Source organism: Capsicum annuum, chromosome 8, assembly GCF_002878395.1.
Source record: "Capsicum annuum cultivar UCD-10X-F1 chromosome 8, UCD10Xv1.1, whole genome shotgun sequence".
NCBI classification, from domain to species: Eukaryota; Viridiplantae; Streptophyta; class Magnoliopsida; order Solanales; family Solanaceae; genus Capsicum; species Capsicum annuum.
Window position 1 is genome coordinate 115,025,438 of NC_061118.1, and position 23,422 is coordinate 115,048,859.

General features: G+C 33.4%; 1 protein-coding gene across 1 annotated transcript; it reads left to right on the plus strand.

Annotated features, from left to right (window-relative positions):
- The first annotated feature begins 5,647 nt into the window (after nucleotides 1-5,647).
- Nucleotides 5,648-18,144, plus strand: LOC107839092 (potassium channel KAT3). Its single transcript, XM_047395502.1, is given in 13 exon segments — nucleotides 5,648-5,820; nucleotides 7,381-7,542; nucleotides 7,640-7,697; nucleotides 7,816-8,133; nucleotides 13,589-13,732; nucleotides 13,735-13,827; nucleotides 14,066-14,164; nucleotides 14,243-14,275; nucleotides 14,593-14,778; nucleotides 15,003-15,074; nucleotides 16,957-17,011; nucleotides 17,677-17,817; nucleotides 18,041-18,144. Coding segments are annotated over 13 exon segments (1,638 nt in total).
- The last annotated feature ends 5,278 nt before the right edge of the window (nucleotides 18,145-23,422 follow it).

Here is a 23,422-nt window from a genome sequence, read left to right on the forward strand (position 1 = left end):
TTTCTGTGGATGTGTGCTCTCTAAATGAATATATTGTTAATTCTGTTTTATTTTAGTGATTTTTACCCCTCCGACCTTTTTTATATCAGACAATTTTTGAACTTTGGTGTGTTTGGTACGATGGAAAATATTTTCCTAGAAAAAGTTTTCCTGGAAAATAAGTTGTTTTCTACTTATTTTCTCATGTTTGGTTGGTGAGTGAAAAATATTTTTCGAAAAATATTTTATGTTGTTTGATTGGTTTTCAGATATATTTTTAGTGTTTGGTTGGTGAGTGAAAAAATATTTTTTAGAAAATACTACTAACTGTTAACTAGTATATCACTGCCAGAACTAATTTAAGCATAGCAAATAATATCAATATCGAGTATTAAGATATTACAAGTCACTAAATTTTAAGCAATTACTAATTAGCAAACATAGGATACACTCTTCAATATTTTATCAGGACAATCTTAAGATACCACAATCAATAGAAATACAATTGAACAACGAGCTTATTCAACCTTGTGAAACAAGCTACAACGATGACAAAAATGGAATATGCAATTAGCAAAAGTAACATAGGTAAGTCTTCCTCTATGCACACGGGAATAACAATACATTCAACGAACATTGGAAACAAGGAAATATTCGGATTTTAATATTTTTTATTTCAAGCAGTGAAAAATTAGAGCAAAGTACAGTGAAAAATGTTTCTGAATAATGTGAATTTTTTGAGTAATGTGAATTTGAGTGTTGTTAGGGTGGGGGTAGAGGGGTGGGGTGGAGGCATAAAAGTCACATTTGTCATTTTCTGGAAAATGACTTTCTTGGTTCATGAGAGAAGTTATTTTCTGGAAAATAAGTCATTTTGGAAAACATTTTCCCAATGTTTTAGTACAACCAAACCAAACAAGGGAAAATAAGAAAACATTTTCCATAATACCAAACACACTATTTTCACTTTACCTTAATCACCTGTTGAAATGGCATTGTGTATATGTTTATATCCTAGATTAAATTAAGATCAGAGTTGCAACCTGGATTCAATTGTATATTTCCGACTCAATAGCAAATATATTTATCTTCTCCTTTGTTATTAATGGCCTGTTCTTCATCAGATTGAGCAACTAGTTAAGTTTTACGGTGAACAATATTAGGTTGCTTTTATTAAAGGTCTCTTTATTCGTGTGTATTATGATACAAAGATTCCCCCAATAATAGACTTATCTAATGAGATGTCATTAGATATTCTTATTCATATTAATAAAGTTATAGAGTCTTAAATGGTAAGTTGTAACTACTGTTAAATCACTGAAGTATAAAAAAAGTCTAATTTTCTGTTTGGAAAAAAGATACAGCGAAAACATTATTTAATACATAAGAACTTTTGAGTTTTTTCTTATATTGAATTTCTGTTTAAGACTACTAAATTTAATTATCTAAATAGTATTCACGAAAACAATTTTTCCCTCTCGCCCGTTCATCCTCCCCTTCCCTGCGAAGAAAAAGGAGAAATAGTTTGGAGAAGACGAGGACTATTTTATGTCAAGGTATTCATCAGTTGATTTGGTTCTGTTTTGTGTGGTATTGATTTAATATATCAGTTTTTGGTTTGTGAGCATCCTAAACTGATGACCAAATCAATATGATATGCTCCTCTAATTTTTTCTCTTATTTTCATTTGTTGATATATACACTGTGGCATAAAAATTTATATGAGTTGCAAGTGAAAACAAATTCAAATGAGTTATTGCTCTTTTTAATTTAATAGCAAACTCGGATGCAATACCACTGTAACAATCTCTCAACAAAAAGATCCAAGGTCATTTCATAGTTCACTTTGATGGGTAGAACTCGACAAACCTACGACTTTAGAAAGAAAATAACAACACCAAGACAACGACTTAATATGGAAAAAGAGAAAATGAGTCTGCATGTAAAGTATAAAGCCACTATTATAAAATTAGATAATTTAGTATAATTTTATTGGATTTAAAAACTATTAACCCAATACCCGATATCGATATCAAATAATATTTTCTTTTAATTCGGTCATCCATGTACGTCCATATCAAAGAAGAAAATCCTATTTACATGCGCAACTCATTTTAAAAAGAGCACACACACATATTTAATAAGTGTACACACATAAATACGTAAGTAGATTGATAATATATATATATATATGCATGCATGTATGTATGTCTATGTATAAAGCCAATCACTTAAGAAACACTCTCAACTTTGAAGAATCTTAATTCAGTAGTTAGTTAGTTATCTAAATTTTCACCTTGTTGATGAGGTTTTAATTCCACCTCTCGTAATTTCCTTCCTGTTTGGATTAGCCTATTGTAAATGCTTCTAGGCTAAAATAGCTTTTAAGAACTTTTATAGTGTTTGAATAGAATGAAAAAAAAGAAGAAGGTGTTTCTGAGTTAAAAAGGCAAAAAAAAGTTTAAAATAACTAATGACTTTTTGACTTATAAGCCAAAAGTTGTAATAACATCCAAACAGGTTGTTATTCAACTCTTCTAAGAACATCAACTCTACTTTCCAACGATATGTACAAAGTTTTCTTATATGTAAGACAACTATTATTAGGTGATAAAATACAAAATGATAATACCACCATCCTTGGACTCTACGTACCATATGTATATTAAAATGAGTATTGGATTGACCCCCTGAACACAACAAAGTAGCAAGAAACTGCGCCATCCTTTTCACCAAGATGTCATCTTGGGAGACAACGACATCGTCGACGACAAGGTCTCCGGCGCCATCCTTGTATCGGAGGCACTCAAGTGGAGAAGTAAGATATATAACCTCTGTTTCAAGCAGCCTATTGCCAGCTTTTGGTACAATAATGGGTGAAGGCTCTCTTAAGCTTAAAACATTTGTTGTTATTGCTCCTTAAGATCGTAGATACAGGTTATTCCCACGTAGTTATGTATGCATATGTGTACTAGTGTTAATTTGTTTTCATTTAGATATATATATGCCTTTTTTTCCTCTCTTCTTTCCAACTTTTTCTGCATGTGAATGTGCATAGGTTAGCAAAATGTTGTGTAGTAGTATTGTATTCATAACTAATGGATCCCAGAAAGAACAAATAGCATGGTGAACATATAAGATGTTTAGAGTATGTTTGTCCAAGACATTAAAATTAACTTATTTTAATTATTTCTTCTCGAAAAGTATTTTTGGGAGAGTTTCGATTTGTATTTGGCTAGATGCCTAGATTATTCGTGAAATCGTTTTTTATAGTAATTTTTCTATTTGACTAACATTTTTAAAAAGTGTTCTGAAGTATCAAATTACGAAAACAAGAAAGTTACTACTAATCATTTTGGTCATGATGAATTTTCTGCTCGGATAACTTTATCCTAAGAAAATAAAAGGAAAAAACATTTATTTTCAAAAGCGGGAAAACAATCTGTTTCTATTCAAAAATATTTATTTCTTGTTTCTATTCAAAAATATTTATTTCTTCATTAAAAACTTAGTTAAACAATAAAATTCTATAAACCAATAATATTTTTAAAATGTGTGTTTTTTTTTTTACCTTTCACTAAATTAGTCAAACAGGCTATTATTGCTTATTACTCCTTATGTTCATTTTATGCTTTTTTTTACCTTTCACAAAATTAGTCAAACAGGCTATTATTACTTATTACTCCTTATGTTCATTTTTATAATTTGTCACTTTTCGCTTCTCGGGAACTAAATTGCATGATCTTTGACAACATTTTAAGATATATTTTCTAAATTATCATATCAATATGAGAATATTGCAAGTTGTGTCATTTTTTCATGTAATATTCGTAAATCTAAATTTTAAATTTAAATATTAAATTAATCTACTTTAATTTAATTTTGAATTTTAATTAAACAGATTTTCGCAATGCTTATTCTCCACTTTGTAATCCTCTCCCCCGTCTCCCCTTCCGTTATCCCCATGTAATTAAAAAAATTATCATCTCCTTTTTTTAGTTCCTAATTTATTTATTTACTTAATGGTGAAAATCACAGAATATGGCAAACATTTCTGGTGATATTGGTGTACTCAGCATGGTCATCCCCTTTGGAGCTAGCATTCAACAAGGGAGTAAATTTCTTAGATGGTCACTCATGTTTGAGAAATTGCCTACAAATATCATTTTTATTTCATTTAAGACAAGAATATTACCCAACTCTTTCTATTTTTCTTAAAATATATTTAACATCTCAAAAACCTTCTCTCTCCTACTTGAAATGTAATGTCATTAAAATTTCTCTCTTTTTTTGATAAATAGATCTATTTAACTTATCAATCTTATTTAACTAAAGTTTATCCTAATTCTTTCTTTTAAAAAAAAATTACACATGATATACAAATCATTGAAGATTAATTTAATTACATCAAAAGCTTGAATTATTTTATTTGATATGTACTTTTCAAAGTTTCTTTATTTACTTATTTATTTCACCACCTAATAATATTTAAAACTCAAGTACTTATAAAAATTGATACTCATTTATTTTTTTTGTTATTTATCTTATATATTAAAGATTCTTAAAATGTAAAAGAAATAAAAACGACGGATTTCATATTTTAGACATTAAATTTGTTATTTATACGAGGATAAAAGAATAAAATCCACTTTTTGGGATTATACATAAGAATTAGAGTAATCAAGAATAAAGACTATAATTTGTTATTTAAAAGCATTGATGGCAAATCTACGGTATTTTGTATTGCCAAACAAAATTCAATAAGAAAATTTTAATATGTATTATTACCTGAAAAATTTAATTTGGACATAGATTACTTGTAACTTTTCATGCAAGATAATTTTTGATAAATATATAGTGAATAGATGATTTTTTTTTTCTTGCAGATTTTTTACAAGTAATTGCCCATAAATAAATCAAGTACATTTGTAAGATAAGACATAAAAATTTAGAAAAAAATTTATTATTTTTAATTTAGTTTCTTCATCTTTTTTTGTGATCATTATATTTATATTTTATTTTATTATACAATTAAACACTAATTTATATCCATACTTCATTCTAAATCCATCAAAAGCAAAGAATAATTGATTGAGTAATATTTTAAAAATCCATTTATCGTAGTACTAAAGAAGGTATCATTTGTTGATATTTCTTAAAAAGTTTAATTTGTTTCAAGACTACATAATTTTTCTTTCCTTCAAAAGAGGAGATTTAATTCTTTTATTCTCATATAAATAACAAACTTATGTCTAAAATATGAAATCCAACGTTTTATTTCTTTTACATTCTAAAAATGTTTAGTATATAAAATAAATGACAAAAGAAAATTATTGTATCAATTTGTATAAGTACTTGTATTTTAAAATTATTATTAAGTGATGAAATTAAATAAATTTTTTTTTGAAGATTACATATCAAATAAAATAACTCAAACTTTTGGTGTAATTAAATTAATCTTCAATGATTAATATATCATGTATATTTTTTTTAAAAAAAAAATTAGGATAAAACTTTAGTTAAATAAGTTTGATAAGTTATACATTTATAAAAAAAAAAATTAATGACATGGCATTCTAAGTAGGAGAGAAAGATTTTGAGGTGTTAAGTATATTTTAAGAAAAAAATAGAAAAGTTGAATAATTTTCTCCTACTAAATAAAATAAAAATGATATTTGTAAGGAATTTACTGTTCAACAAGATGGAAAGTGGAGGCCTTTTGCCTATTGATTTAGTGGTGGATGCCTTCTTCGCCATTGACATTCTTCTCACTTTCTTTGTCGCTTACTTGGACAAATCCACTAATTTACTCACTGATGATCACTACAAAATTGCTTTCAGGTAATTTTATATATTAGTTTAGGTGTACGCGTTTTGCGCGTACTTATTTTATTGAGTTCAAAATGTTATATTAAATAAGATATTTATTTAAATAATAAAGATGAATATAATAATTAAATTTAATATCTTTTGGAGAATTTATTTAATTAAATTTAACTTTTATCAAAAAAATTTGTCAAAATCGATCGACATTCATCTACCACCTGCAAACTGCAACAAAACAATATGATGATAGAGACATCAAAATAATATAATTAAGTTTAACCTTTCCATAAAATTTTTTCTAAAAGTCGTCTGACACTCATCTACCATCTATAAATTATAACAAAATAATACGATAACAGTGATATCAAAATAATACAACTAAACTTAGCCTTTACACAGAAAAAAAAATCTCAAAATAGAGATATAAAAATAATACAATTAAACCTAACTTTTACCTTAAAAAAAAATTCCTCAAAGCCAATCGACATTGAATGAAAATAAAGAAGATATATATACACATGCGTTGAATTCTATTATCAAGCATCTACCAATCTAGACATGTAATAGAATCCAGTTAAATAGGCATTAATCATATTTTTCCAATAAGTAAATCAATTTCTTCTCTAGTTTAACGTGCATCTCAATATTTATAAAAATATGTTCTTAATACAGTCCTATTTTAAGAGTATTTCTTTATCCTATTTTAAGAGTATTTTTCTAATTGATCACGAAAAATATTAATTAATTCTTTTTCTATATATTTTAAAGTCTCATATATTTTAGGAGTTTGGTTAATATAATATAAAAAAGAAAGCCAAACTATTTGTACAAATATACTTTTTATAGGAAAGTCAAATTTTCGTACTTTTTCCCCTTTTAGAATAGAATACTTTTATTGAATTGCTTAAAATTAATATTTTATCAAACTATATTAATTTTAAATTTTATTTTTAGATTGAAAATAAAAGGTGCATTTGTATACGTATAGAAAGTTTTCAAAAGTTACCTACCATAAACAAAGATGTAAAAGAACCTTTTTTATATATTTAAGGAGTGGCTAATTCAAATATATTTTTTTTATGTATTTTAGGAGTTTAGTCAATATTATAAATATAATTAAATAATAATAAAAATAAAAATAGTGAAAAGACGATTTTTTCAAAAGCGAAGACGAAGGGTAAAAACTTTAAATCACGTCTTCACACTTTTAATATATTATAGATAGATTATAAATATAGATATAGATTATAAATTATAGATATAAATATAGATACACATTACTTAATACAGTACTTTATTTGTACGCGAAAGAATAGAATTCATTTAGATACAGTGCCAATATAATACAAAAGAATCTTTACACCATTAAGTCGGTTACTACAAGATAAATGTGAGTATGTTGTTAATGCATGTAAGTTAAGGTTTGGAAGGACACTGCTGAGATCAGGCGAGTTAAATGAAGGACTGCAAATCTAGCCTACTTTCTTGAGATGCTACACTTGGGATTCTTTTATTTTTTGTATTACAAATGAAAGGTTAAACTAATTAGACTATACTTAATATTTCCTTTAAAAGGTATGTGATTCATCTAGGATTTCCAATCGATGTTGCATCGACCATACCATTCCAAACAATATACCAATTCTTTGATGGGAAAAAGCAACAAGGCAACATTTTTGGCTTCCTCAACTTCCTCAGACTTTGGCGTCTGCGTCGTGTTAGTAAATTTTTCTCAAGGTAATATTGACAAAATAACAATCAAATATGAATTCTAAAGTGCATAATTATCCCATCTATTCATCCATCTCATTGTTAATCTCTTCCTTATTTCCAGGCTAGAGAAGGACACTCGATTCAACTACTTCTGGATAAGATTATGTAAACTAGTTTGTGTACGCACTGCTTCTGTTTCTGAACTATCCATATTATGCTAGTTTTACCTGATCCCGTGTCTATAGAAGTTTTTTTCTTCAATCAAGCATTCATCTTATGGCTCTAGTCTATCAATAGGTGACCTTATTCGCAGTGCATTCCGCTGGATGTTTCTATTACTGCCTAGCAACACATTATCATACCGCAGAAAATACCTGGATTGGGTCAAATGTTACTAATTTCAAAGAAAGAAGCATCTCTCTGGGATACACATATTCCATGTATTGGTCTGTTGTTACCCTCACCACAGTTGGTTATGGCGATCTCCACGCACATAATACAGGGGAGAAGGTTTTCGCCATCTTCTACATGCTTTTCAACATTGGCCTGACTGCTTACATAATTGGCAACATGACCAATCTTATTGTCCAGAGTGTTGCTAAAACATTTGCAATGGTAATGATTGTAATGTGGCCTTTGTTTATTCTTTGATTCACACTTGCTTTGTCAAAGAAAGTTGCTACCAAATAATTTTGGAAGATTATATTTTGGATTTGTCAAATAAAGTTGCTACTTGTCAAACAAAGTTGCTACCAAAGATTTTGTTGTAAATTTCTTTCATGCCAATGCAAATGTTGAAATTTACATCTTCCATTTTCATCATGGATGACATCAACAAGTCCATTTTCATCTCTTTAACTAGGGCTTTCTCATTTGTAACTTATCAATTTTTCAAGACTCTTTCATTCTCTTGTATTTATTCTCCCTTCCTATTAGAATATTAAGTTAGAGAGGGGATGTTGGGAAACACTTTTGTGAGTCCTTTCTTTTGGAGTGATCTTGTGAGGTTCTTCTCTTGGGATATTTGGGTTAATTAGAGTGACTACTCTAATTTTGTAATCTCTCTATTGTACTCTTGTTGATATAGTGAAATTGTTTCTCTCCGCTCGTGGACATAGGTCACACTGACTGAACCACATTAAATTTGTGTCTTTTTTTTTTTAATTACCGTTATTATCAACTTGTTATTGTCTTTGTTATTGTCATTATAACATTGTTTGACTAAATTCCGCAATAATCGGGTTCTCGATCCTAACAAATTGGTATCAGAGATGGATCTAACCAGGTTATTTTCAGTAGCCAAAATGACTATAACAAAGACTAACGTTGAGAAAATTGATCGAAGTGCAAACTTCGGGATATGACAATTAAAGATGAAAGCTATCCTAATTCAGGATGGCTTAGATATGGCATTGGAAGGAAAGGAGATGAAGCCAGAAAATATGACGGACGATAAGTTTGCCGTCATAGACAAAAAGACAAAATTAGGTATTATTCTAAATCTCGCAAATGAGGTTTTACGTGAAGAATCTACAGAAACCACAGCGAAAGGCATATGGGAAAAACTAAAACCTTGTATATGAAAAGAACAGTGAAAAATAGACTATACCTGAAGCAGAAGCTTTACACATTTCGTATGGTTGAAGGTACTTCTATACTGTCACATCTTGATGCTTTTGATTCTATTCTTATGGATTTGAGTAATATAGACGCTGAAGTTAATGATGAAGATCAAGCCGTCTTATTACTTATTTCCTTACCCCAATCATTCAAGCATATTAGAGATACAATGCTTTATGGAAAGGATAATATCTCTTACAAAGAAATCAAATCTATCTTAAAAATAAAGGAACAGATAGATAGAGATATTACCGGGGAAAGTAGCGCAACCCATGGGGAAGGATTATTTGTAAGAGGTGGATTAATAAGAAAGAATCAAATAGTGAGAGGTCTAAATCAAGGTCAAAGTCTAAATCCATAAATGTTGTGTGCAAATACTGTCATAAGAAAGGTTATATTATTTTTGAATGCTATAAGTTGAAAAACAAAGAAAAGCATAAGGAAAACAAAAATGAGCACCAAAATACTAACTCCGCCGAAGCAAGTGTAGCTGCTGATGAGTCTGACGGAACAATATTTTTAGCACTAATAATAGTTTTAAATCTAACGATGAGTAGATTTTAGATTCTGGTTGTTCTTATCATATGTGTTCCAATAGGGATTTGTTTACCACATTCGAATCTGTTGGAGGTGGAGTTGTCTTGATGGGCAACAATGCTCCTTGCAAAATTTTTGGTAAAGGTACAGTCCGAATTAGAATGCACGATGGTGTGGTGAGAACTCTCACCGATGTTAGATATATTCCTGACTTGAAGAAAATTCTCATTGCTTTAGGCACTTTATAATCTCTTGGGTGCAAATACACAGGTGAAGGTAGAGTTTTGAAATTCTCTCTGGGCGCTCTTGTGATCATGAAAGCACACAAATCAGGTACGTTGTACACTTTATTAGGATCCACTATTACAGGGGTTGCTGTAGTTTCCATTTCAAATCAATCTGATCCCGACATCACCAAATTGTGGCATATCCGATTGGGGCATATGAGTAAGAAAAGTCTTTCCATCCTCAGCAAAAGAGGTCTACCGTGTGGACAAAGTATCGGAAAAATAGAGTTCTACAAACATTGTGTGTTTGGAAAGCAGAAAAGAGTCAGCTTCAAATCTCCAGCAGTTCATCGAACAAGAGGTACTTTGGACTACATTTATTCAGATCTTTGGGGTCCTTTCTGTACCCCACCAAAAGGTGGTGCCAGACATATGTTAACTTTCATTAATGATTATTCAAGAAAGGTTTGAGTTTATTTTCTGAAAAATAAAAGTGATGTTTTCTTAACTTTCAAACAATGAAAAGTTTGATTGAGAAACAAACAGGAAAATAGGTCAAGCGGATTAGAACAGATAATAACTTGGAATTTTGTAATGACGAGTTCAACGAATTTTGCAAAACTGGAGGAATTGCTCGACATCGCACTGTGAGGATGACATCTCAACAAAATGGTGTTGCAGAAAGGATGAACATGACTCTTTTGGAAAGAGCTCGTTGCATGATTTCAAATGTTGGGTTGACAAATGCTTTTTGGGCAGAGGCTATCTCTACAACTTGTTATATTATCAACCGTGCTCCTTCTGCTCCTTTGAACTTCAAGACTCCAAAGGAAATATGGTCAGATACACTTGCTAATTATTCTGACTTAAAAGTTTTTGGTTGTCCTGCTTATATGCTTGTAAATGATGGAAAATTAGAGCCAAGAGCTAAAAAGTGTATTTTCCTTGGATATGCATCTGGGGTGAAAGGATACAGACTTTAGTGCCCTGATCCCAAGTCACCGAAATTTATAATTAGCAGAGATGTAACCTTTGATGAATCTTCTATGTTACATTCCATAAAAGAGTCTTCTAGCTCTTGTACCAAGAACAAAGAGCATGATATGTATGAACATGTGGAGGTTGAGCTTGGCATACCTTCTGAGCCAAGCTCATCAACTGTTGAACAAAATATAGTTGAAACTCCAGAAGTTGAGCCAGAAGTTGTGACTTTTAAAGTTGAACCAAATGAGTATACCATAGCAACAAATAGACCAAGAAGACAAATTCACAAACCAGAAAGGTATGGAGATTATGTTGCATTTGCTTTTTCAGTTGCATAAGAAACTGAAAAAATTGGAGAACCATCAAATTATTCAGAAGCAGTTTCTGGTGCTGATTCAACAAGTGACTGATTGCAATGAATGAAGAAATTGAATCTCTCCATAAGAATGGTACTTGGTCTCTTGTGAAGCCGTCGTCAAGAAGCAAAATCATTGGTTGCAAATGGGTCTTTAAGAAAAAAAATGGAATTCCAAGGGTTGAAGATGCAAGGGTTAAGGCACGATTAGTTGCAAAGGGCTATAGTCAGGTACAAAGAGTTAATTTTAATGATATTTTCTCACTTGTTAAACATAGCTCTATTCATGTCTTGCTTGCCTTAGTTGCCATACATGATTTGGAATTAGAACAACTTGATGTTAAGACAACTTTCTTACATGGTGAACTTGAGGAACAAATATACATGCATCAACCTGAAGGATTTAAAATTGAAGGAAAGGAAGATCATGTTTGCTTGTTAAGGAAATTCTTATACGGATTAAAACAATCTCCAAGACAATGGTACAAGAGGTTTGATTGCTTTATGTTGGGTCATGGTTATTCAAGGAGCACGTATGATAGTTGTGTTTACTTTCGAAAGTTAAATAATGGTTCATTTGTTTGCTTACTATTATATGTTGATGACATGCTCATTGCTGCTAAGGATTTAACAGAAATTCACAATTTGAAAAGTCAGCTGAAAAGTGAATTTGAAATGAAAGATTTGGGAGCAGCTAAGAAAATCCTTGGCGTGGAGATCAAAAGAGATCGAGAAGCCCACAGGCTATTTTTGACCCAGAAGAAGTACTTGGAGAAGGTCTTGGAGAGGTTTGGCATGAAAGAAGCTAAACCAGTAAGTACTCCTCTTGCTGCTCATTTTAAGTTATCAGCTGCTCAATCACCGCAGTCAGAGGAAGAAGAAGGGTATATGGCACAGGTACCGTATTCTAGTGCAGTTGGAAGTATTATGTACGCAATGGTATGTACACGTTAAGATATTTTACAAGCAGTAAGTGTGGTAAGTCGATATATGATATCCTGGAAAAGCACATTGGCAGGCAGTGAAATGGATTCTCAGATACTTGCGTGGTACTTCAAACGCATGTCTGGAATTAGGAAGAAATACTAACACTTTGGTTGGTTTTGTAGACTCAGATTATGCAGGTGATCTTGACAAAAGAAGATCACTGACTAGCTACGTATTTTGCATTGGTGATTGTGCTATCAGTTGGAAAACTACATTACAACACGTAGTAGCTTTATCTACTGCTGAAGCAGAATATATGGCAGTGACCGAGGCTATCTTCTTATGGTTGAAGGGTCTATTTGCTGAACTCAGTCCACACCAAGGTGGTATTATTATTTTCTGTGATAGTCAAAGTGTCATCCACTTGGCTAAAGATCAAATGTATCATGAGAGGACGAAGTATACTGACATCAAGTATCATTTTATTCGGGAATCTATTATTAAAGGAAAGGTCTCTGTCCAGAAGATCAACATTAGAGACAATCCTGCAGACATGTTCACAAAGTCTCTTCCGGTCAGTAAGTTCAAGCTTTGCCTGAGCTTGATTGCCGTTTGTGAAGAATGATTTTGCCCACACGGGCTTTTGCAGAGTGGAAGCAAATTTACTATATTAACCAAACTCAGGCCAAGGTGGAGATTTGTAATGTGGCCTTTGTTTATTCTTTGATTCATACTTGCTTTGTCAAAGAAAGTTGCTACCAAATAATTTTGGAAGATTATATTTTGGATTTGTCAAACAAAGTTGCTACTTGTCAAACAAAGTTGCTACCAAAGATTTTGTTGTAAATTTCTCTCATTCACATGCAAATGTTGAAATTTACATCTTCCATTTTCATCATGGATGACATCAACAAGTCCATTTTATCTCTATAAATAAGAGTCTTCTTTCTCATTTGTAACATATCAATTTTTCAAGAGTTCTCTTTCATTCTCTTGTATTTATTCTCCCTTCCTATTAGAGTATTAAGTAAGAGAGTGGATGTTGGGAAACATTTTTGTGAGTCCTTTCTTTTGGAGTGATCTTGTGAGGTTCTTCTCTTGGGATATTTGGGTTAATTAGAGTGACTACTCTAATTTTGTAATCTCTCTATTGTACTTTTGTTGATATAGTGAAATTGTTCCTCTCTGCTCGTGGACGTAGGTCACACTGACCGAACCACGTTAAATTTGCATCTCTTTTTAAATATTTTTTAATTACCGTTATTATCAACTTGTTATTGTCTTTGTTATTGTCATTATAACATTGTTTGGCTAAATCCCGCAATAACCGGGTTCTCGATCCTAACAATGACTCCTTAAGGAAAATACAGTGAAGAAAGCATGTTTAGAGTAATACAGTATTATGGTTTTTAAAATGCAGAGGGATGCCATCAACGAGATACTACGATATGCAAGCAAGAATAGACTTCCTGAAGGCATAAAAGAGAAAATGCTGGCACATGTAACACTCAGATTCAAGACTGCAGAACTACAGCAAGAGGAAGTACTAGAAGACTTACCCCTTAGGCAATAAGATCTAGCATTGCACAGCATCTCTTCCATACTACCCTTGAAAATACCTATCTTTTCAAAGGGTGTCCGAAGACTTTTGTTCAGTTGGTAAAATGTTCTCTTACTAGCCTACTTAACATCAAGAAGAAAGTAGATTTCTTCGCACCAACAATCAGCAAAACCCAAGTCAATGTTGTTAGTAATTCAAGGATAGGATATTGTGCAAATTGAAGTCAATAAACACTTTAGGTTATCCGGAAATAACTAACAACCCTGTTGCCATCATGCTTAATTTAACTTGTACAGTGCCACAGAACTCAAATGGGTTTGGCTTTTGATCTTACAGGTTTCGGAGATAAAAGCAGAATATTTTCCTCCGAAAGTTGACATTGTTATTCAAAATGAGATACCAACAGATTTCTACATTATTGTCTCCGGGGCTTTGGTATGTGAAATTCCTGTCAATAGATTTTGCTCTTACTATCCCTATATAATTAACTTCTCAGTGGTTGAAAACATGCAGGAAGTGGTTACATACAAGAATGGAATCAAACAGGTTAGTTATCCCATTCTAACATCGCTCGATGTTGTTCCTAATTTTTCTTTGACATCCTAGTAATTTCTAGACAAAATAAATATCGATCAAATTTAAATTGTTAGATTAGGAATAGAATCATTATAGTCTCCTCCATGGAAAAGGATTATAATGTAGTGTCTAGTGTAATAGTGCAGTCAACATGATTCGATAATATTTTTCTCCTTTATTTCTCATGTAAATAATAAAAAAGAGAAGGAAAAGGAATAACCACAACCACGTGCCTGGAGAGTCAGAAGTCTGAAGTGCATACTGATCTCAATTGTTCTGCTGAACAGTTCCTGTCAAAGTTGGAATCCCCAGAATTGTTCGGGGAAATAGGTGTGATCATTAATACGCCTCAGCCTTTCACTGTCAGAAGTCAGAGGCTCTCTCAGGTTGTTCGAATCAGCTATCACCACTTCAAACAACTCGTGCTGCCCCTAAAAGCAGATGGAAAGATAATCCTCTTTAATTTTCTTCAGGTATTGTAGTAGCTTTTAGCTGCTAGTCTTGAACATCATAATCATTCCCAGTGACAAGCTAGTTATCCATATTCCATGCACTGTTAATTCAAACCTCTGAGCATCAGTAATACTGAGCAAATAACGGCATTTCCCAGCTAAATGGCAGCTCACCATATTAGCTCTTATATAAGTAACTTCTCTATTTATACTCACATCATGTTCATGTGATATGATATAATCAGCATCTGAAAGTAAAGGAAGAGCTACAAGAGATACTGCTCATATCTGAGCTGCTGAATGACCTGCATAGTGAGGTAATTCTTTGCCAAAAACTAGCAAAACTTATGGCATTAAACTCATGAGTATGCAGTTGGACCTGGCTTGGTTTTTCAATTACATCTTCTTCTTCTGTTTTTGTGTCCGAGTCTTGGGGGCGGGGGGCAACAAAAGAGCCAAGAAAATCGAATTGTTAGAAGATTCAGCAAATCCTCTCTCTTGCAAAGACTTTAGACCTCAAGTGTAATGGTAAAAGGTAAAGTCTAATGGGAAAATCTAATATTCTTCACTCACAGGAAAACATTTTCCATCAAAAAGTGTGTATAACTTACCAATAGAAGTCAATTTCCTTACAACATCTATCTTGACTTTTAACTTCATATTGCCTGCTCCAACAAACATTTAGACGTTATTCGAAATTTCATTAAAACACTCTTGTTAATATCATTATAAATTTAAATATAACTTTGTCAGAAAATTAAAAACTTTTCACTTGCCAACCGAACACCAAAAACATCTTCCTGGAGAACGCTTTTCATGAAAAATGGCATTTGTCATACCAACAACAACAACAACAAACCCAGTGTATTCCCACCTAGTGGGGTCTGGGGGGTTAAGATGTACGCAGTCCATACCTCTACCTCTAAAGAAGTAGAAAGGCTGTTTCCGATAGACCCCCGGCTCAAGTCACGAGATACCACACAAACCATAGTAAAGCACAGAACTAGATTACATAACATAAATACGGCACCCATAAGTATTAGAAAACAGAGGAAAGCACACAGATTCGTAATAAAACATAGAACACGGAATCATAACAAGAATAAAACCCCCACCAAGTAATTCCCTACCCTAGCAACCCAAACCGGCCCTAGTCTTATGCCCTAATTCGCGTCCTCCAGACCTTCCTATCTAGGGTCATGTCCTCGGTGAGCTGTAACTGCTCCATGTCCCGCCTAATCACCTCACCCCAGTACTTCTTCGGCCTACCCCTACCCCGCCTAAAACCATCCAACGCTAGCCTCTCACACCTACGAACCGGGGCATCCATGCCCCTCCTCTTCACGTGTTCGAACCATCTCAATCGGGCTTCCCGCATCTTGCACTCCACCGGAGTCACACCAACCTTCTCCCGGATAGTCTCATTCCGCACTCTATCCCCTTTTGTCATACCAAACTATGAAATATACATCTATCTAGATAAAGAACGTGTATGGTAAACTTCTTAACACTTCTTATCCGTCAATGGTAACAAACAAATACACCCCCTTTCGATATTTTTGAGCCCCAGTCAAAAGAAAACAAGGAAAATTATACTACTAAGTTTAATTGACAATGTCCAATCGCTGATACAGCAGTATTGACCTCTGAATCTAACATACAAATGCAACATTTTATGTATCAGCAAGCACTACAGAAGCACAGACAAATGAGAGCTTGTAAGAATATTATTTACTTGTGGCCCAAATTTACTTGTGGTCCAAGTTTACTTATTACCCAAGTAATGACCACAATTAAAGAATAGATCTCGTACGCCAGTTACTTATGGAGTACAGGATTAGGTCTTAACCTCTATAAATTGGTCCTCCCTCCTCCCATTAACGTCACCACATACTCTCCTCTCTTTTTTCATCACTAAAGATTGTGGTAACATAAGACAGGGGAAAGGAGGTAGAAACCAATTTTTGTATTAACGCTTCGGCTATTCTCTGTGATGATGTCTTCTGCCTCAGGTATGTTTTCTATATAGCATCTCTATAAGATTATTGTGTTCAAGATCCTGATGTGCATGAAGTGTTTAAAGTTTACGAGGCTTACAAACTCTTATCCACTTGTACCATCCTTATGTGCTGAGTGAATGACGTTATCCAAAATTCACCACCTGGCAGTTTCCATAATAATTGCTTCGATATCTTGCAGGCTGGTACAGTGAGTAACGGACAAAATCATGAAGGAAAAAGCCAAGAAGGAAGCAGTAAGCTTATACTTCACCCTGTGCCCTGTGGGCAAGATAGATGAGCCGATAACAAAGAGATTATCAATTATGCCATAGGCCCATAAATGTGAGTAAGAAACTTTGCCCTCCATGTTAAAATCAAAGGAACGTAGAATGGTGGAACTTGATGGACATATACCTCTGGCTATTTCGAAAATCTTTTAGCTAAATGTTTTACTTTTCCGTAGGCATGTATTGAGTTCGAAATTGAAAAACTGTTGTCATTTGGTTGCCAGCATGCTTTCTTTCCACAAAGTAAATAATTTTATTAATGTGGAACAACTCCAGTGAAAAGCCAACATGCTTTTTAAAAATTTTGATCTGAAAATTACTGGTTGATTCAGCTTTCTATTTTCAGTTCACAAAACAAACATTCCCAATTTAAGAATACGAGTAATTGAATCTCACCAAGAAAACTAAAAATTTAGTTTTTAACTCATGGATTGCTTCTATTTTCTTCTTAAATTTGCATGACATAAGGAGGAGCATGAAGCCCCGCCCACAGCCGCTATGGCAACTTCCTTCACCTTTGTGATTACAACACTCCTCCTCACGATCGCAAAGCACATGTATTGATATTTTTGGTTAGGAAACCAAAGAAGATCGTTCAGTATGTTTAAGGAATTTGTGCCCTAATTTTGCAGAAATTCATTGTGTGTCGGGCACATTTCCCACTAGGATTATAATACATGGACATCATCCACATGACAAACCAAATGAAGGAAGAATTGCAGGAAAACTAATACATCTACCTGAGTCAGCTGAAAGTCTTCTAAGGATAGCAGGTAAAGGACATACTAGAAGAATATTTGAATCCTAAGTTGATTATCACAGTCCATTGACTTAAACTTGTGAAGCATTGATATTTTGCGAATACTTTCTACAGATTCAATTCAATTCATTTGAATAACATGATATCACAAATCAATGATTCCTATCCAATGCATTGCCAAGGAATGAGAATAGATATTAAACTGTTAAGTATCTAATTAGATTTGGTGAATGCAGAAAAAAGGTTTGGCAAAAGAGGAAGCATAATTCTCATGGCAGATGGCTCCCAACGGGAGGATTTGTGTGCTTTGCGAGAAAATGATCACTTGTAAATAGTTTGAGGGGGGTTGCAGACACATAAAATTTATTGGATCAAATTCATATAAAATTTAAATTTGATTCATATTTTATTGGATTTAAACTTATTTTGATCTTAAAAATATAAGTATAAATAATATAAATATCAACCTTTTAAAAGTAATTACACTCTCTCTCACCTTTTTAATTACTTTACTTTTCCTCCCTATTAATATACATAACATAACTGACATATACATAGTATTCTGTGTATATGTGGGATTTTTGTAATATGTTTAAGTAGTTGAGATTTTTTGAAATATTGAAAATATAAGTTGTGTATTTGTATAATTTTTTTAAAAAATAATAAGCCTATTTTATTCCTCATCAAGGTCCATCTCACCTTGAAGCCCAAACTCATGAAGTGATGTGGCACCCCAGTTAAATCTAAGACCAATGAGACACCGCCACATGTACAAATAATGTGGAAATCTTATTCAAATTCAACAACCAGTCAAAAGACGCCACGTGGTAAGTGACATGTTTTGGCCAATCACAAGCAACTAGGCCTACCCCTACAACTATAAATAGGGGAGTAACATATTGGGTTCGAAATCAAAAGAGCATCATGCGGAAGCTATTAGTTGCAAATCATCGTGGTGATAATTCAGATGTCAAAAAACATACTAAAAAACATATTATTGATAGGATTTGGTCAATTGGCCTACATATTAAAACTAATAAAACTAATATTAAAGAAAAACATAAAACTATTGGTAGTAAATCTCTCCCTAAACAAGACTCTTTAAAGACTACATTGTGGATGTTATTGTGTTATGGTATGAGAAGGGGGTCTTCTATTTATAGATGTCCAAAACCTTTCCTCCAAGAAGGAGGTTAGCCAAATATGGAAAAAAATTATATTTTTTCTTTCAGGAAAAATAAAAGTAATTATAGTAACTTTTATTTTCCTTCTAAGAAAAAATAAAACTTAAATATAGTAAGAAAATCAAGACAAAAACCCTAACATAACATAACATTCTAGGGGAGAAAAGAAAAAGGAAGACATTCTGCAAGCATTGGAGGAAGCTTCTACATTGACCACACAACTCTTCAACGAATTGACTGACGGAGTTCTGCTCGGAGATCAACTCGACAAGATGAAGTGCTGTCAGACAATTCCTGGAGATCCAAACACATTTTTAGGAGCTCAAATCATCCTACATTCGATAATCACGCTGCAAAGGCCCTCGAATCACAGAAAAACTTAGGAGAGAAGAATCGAGAGAATAACGGAATTGCACTCGCAAAATTCATTTATATAAAATTATTCTTTTTGTTTATTTTATTTTTGCTTGCAGTTAATTTTCAGCGTTAACGAAAAATTATTCCGAACAAATTGGCACGCCTAGTGGGACCAGTTCTGCTCTTCATCTCTTCCTCCTACAAGTCAAAGGAAATCACATATTCAACTACTACAATGGACTTTAGAAAAATCAATGAAGTTTCATGCAAGAAGTTTACTACTGCCACGTCTACTAAGATCAAACTTGTTGACCCCATCAATCGACACAATTTCAATGTTTGTGCTTTGGTGGATCCTAATACTTCACCATTTCGGAGATGACAAAAAGGAAAAAATCTCAAATTTCGGCAGTAACTACAGGCCCTGGGGGCAACTTTGCATCTATTTTATGAGATGAACCATCTGAAACTGGCTGCAATTTTGGAAAATCTGAAAACTTAATGAATTCTTCAACTTCAATGAAAGTCAACACCTTCATGGTTGATGCAATTGACTTGGACAAGAAGTTTGCAATGATGGAGCAAACTATTGAAGCGTTGAAGAAGTCCGTTGATGAGAAATATCATCAATTCGCCCGACTTATGAGCAAGTTAGATCTCTACAATCCCGGAGAGTCAAATTATAATCTAACACCACGAGAAAAAGTTGATGGTGAATCTCTCATCAAGAAAAGTGACAATTACTGCGATGATCGATCCGCTTCAGTGGCTACTCTAACAGTTCAACAACTGCAAGATATGATTGCCAACACCATCAAGGCACAATATGGCGGTCCATCACAAAGTTTCGTAGGATACTCAAAGCTGTATTCTAAGTGAATCGAGGGCTTACCGATGCCAATTGGATATTAACTGCCAAAGTTTCAACAATTTGATAGAAAGGGAAATCCAAGGCAACACATCGCTCATTTCGTTGAGACTTGTAGCAGTTCTGGTACACATGGCGATCTTTTTGTCAATTAATTTGTTCGTTCCTTGAAAGACAACGCTTTTGATTGGTACACAGACTTGGAGTCTGGATCAATTGATTGTTGGGAGCAACTAGAAAGTCAGTTCCTAAATCATTTCTACAATACCCGTCGTATGGCTAGAATGATGGAGTTGAAAAAAAAAGACAAAGTAAAGATGAGCCTGTACTGGATTACATAAATCGCTGGCGAACATTGAGCTTTGATTGCAAGGATCAACTTTCTGAAACTTCCGCGGTTGAAGTTTGCATTCAAGGGATGCGTTGGGGCCTTGTGTATATCCTCCAAGGAATTAAGCCTTGAACTTCTGAAAAATTAGCTACATGCGCTCATGACATGGAGCTAAGTATTGCAAGTCATAAAATGGCGTCACCTATTTTTGATCCTAGTAAGGAAGTCACAAAATTCGAAAACTTATCTGAAAACTAAATTGGGGAATGTATGAAGACAACTGTGAGTTTTATGAAGTCCTTTACAAAACAAGTTAAAAGAGGAAGCTCCAAAGCAACAAATGCGAGATGTAAAAAATCAACCAACCTTGAAAGAGTTACAAGCAAGGGTATATCCTTTTTCCGACTCTGATGTTCCTGAAATTCTTAATGAGTTGTTAGCCAAAGAAGTCATTAAACTTCCTAAGTCAAAGCAACCTGAAGAATCAAACAAATTTGATGATCCTAAATACTGCAAATTTCACCGCATTGTTGGTTATCACACCACAAAATGCTTTATCTTGAAGAAAAAGATCATGAAATTAATGCAAGAGGGAAAGATCATCATTGTTGATGGCGATACAGTTTAAGCAAATCATGTTAGCGCCAACTGCACCATATGAAAAGTTCAATTTCAAAAGCTCTACAAGCTATGCGCTCTGTGGAATCAACAAAAGTTGTAGAAATCATCATGCTACAATTTGGGAGCTTTGACCCATTTGGGGTTCCAGCCTTGAAGAAAACAACAAGAAAATCCATGCAAAATAACTTCTTCAATAACAAGAAGGGTGATACTTGGACATCGATCATTTGCAAAGGAAGAAAATTTCAAAGGACTTCTAAATTCCAACTTTCAAAAGTCGACACAACATCAAGTGCAAATATGCTTCAACCAATAAGGGCAATAAATACCAAAATAAAGTACAACAATACTCCATTACAAAGGGTTGGAAGGAAAGTTACATTACAAGAATTCCTCCCTAAAATGTTCGTCGACGCACGAGCCTAAACTGCAAGTCAAAACGCTCCTTAAGGCACGAGCTTAAACTACATGTCACTCCTGGCCCGCATGAGTCTAAACTGTGAATGACTTTCATAAAAAAAAAAGAAAGTAACAATATGAAGCTTGAATGCATATTTGGAGTCCTTTGAAGATGCTGTCTTAAAGCAAAAGGATTCTTCATTATCTCCCAAGCAATAAAGTTTTCTAGACAAGAAAAAGACTTGTGGTGCTTTGAATATTTCTCTAGTCTGGCCTTCAACATATTGCGGAAGTGATGCGGCCCAAAACTTGAAGTAGATGATGAAATTCATAAAGTATCCAAAATCTGAGGAGAAATAGAATATCACAAGATTTAGGCTGCAACTTTGGAAAAGTACTTAAGAAAATATAAAGGTTATATGCTAATGGATTTCACGCTTATTGTAGATCTGTGAGTCTACTTTCCAATGCAAAAAATAGAACATGATTTCGATACTTCCACGTCAAGATATGGAATTTATCGCGACTCTGCGCAAAATTAAAATAACCAGCGAACCAAGATTAGAAGGCTGTTTTTGGAGAAATATCTAGGACGATTCGGATGCAACCTAATTGTGGTTTTTGTGTGAGACGTAGCTCTACGAGTCTACTTTCCATTTGGAGAAATATCTAGGATGATTTGGATGCAAAACTGATAAAATAGGGCATTGAATTCCATTTCTCATGAATCAAACAACTCATATTTTTGTTCTCCCATCGGAGAATAAATATTTTTGTGGACGTGTGCCTAGAACTTGCTCACAAAATTCAGAAAAGGCTACTCCCTGTGTCAATATTATCAAGCTGGATGGCACCACGTACGTACTCCTTGAAAAGAATGGGATGCTCTCACTCGAAGCCTCTTTATCGCTGAGCCCCACGGATGAGATACACCATATGCTTGCTTTGCAACGATGGACTGTAGACACTCATAAATTCATCATCACAAGGTCCCAAGAATGACACCAAGTACATGCTCACTGAAGCTAAAATGGAAAACTTTCAGCATCGTCAAGGATAAAATCAGATCATTCCAAATCACTTTCTTATCAAGCAGTAAGGAAGTAGTGCACTAAATGGTTCAACATCAATCATGTCAACTTTTTTGATCTGACATCAAGACCATTTGCATAAACCTGCACAAAAAAATAAAGATGTAACACATCTACAGTGTTGACCGGATGAAGCTTCTCGGTTCTATGCGGATTGATGCCAACTATGTGAAACTTCAATCTGGCGATAAGTGTCGGTACCAAACACATGATGCTTCAATTTGACATGATTAACATTAGGAGAAATAAATATCTTTGAAATCACGAGAATGAAAACATATTCATGAGTATTTCAAGTCTCGCCGCCAAGTTTCAGCAAGCCTACACGTCGACCAACCTTGAAGTAGGGGGCATCTATAGACACATAAAATTTATTGGATCAAATTCATAGAAAATTTAAATTTGATACATATTTTATTAGGTTTAAACTTATTTTGGGTTTAAAAAAATAATAAGCCTATTTTATTCCTCATCAAGGTCCATCTCACCTTGAAGCCCAAACTCATCAAATGACGTGGCATCCCAGTCAAATCCAAGACCAATGAGACGCCGCCATATGTACAAATGATGTGAAAATCTCATTCAAATTCAATAACCAGTCAAAAGACACCAAGTGACAAAGTGACATATTTTGGCCAATCACATGCAACTAGGCCTACTCCCTACAACTATAAATAGGGGAGTGACATAACATTCTAGGGGAGAAAATAAAAAGGAGGACATTATGTAAGCATTGGAGGAAGCTTCTGAATTGACTATACAACTTT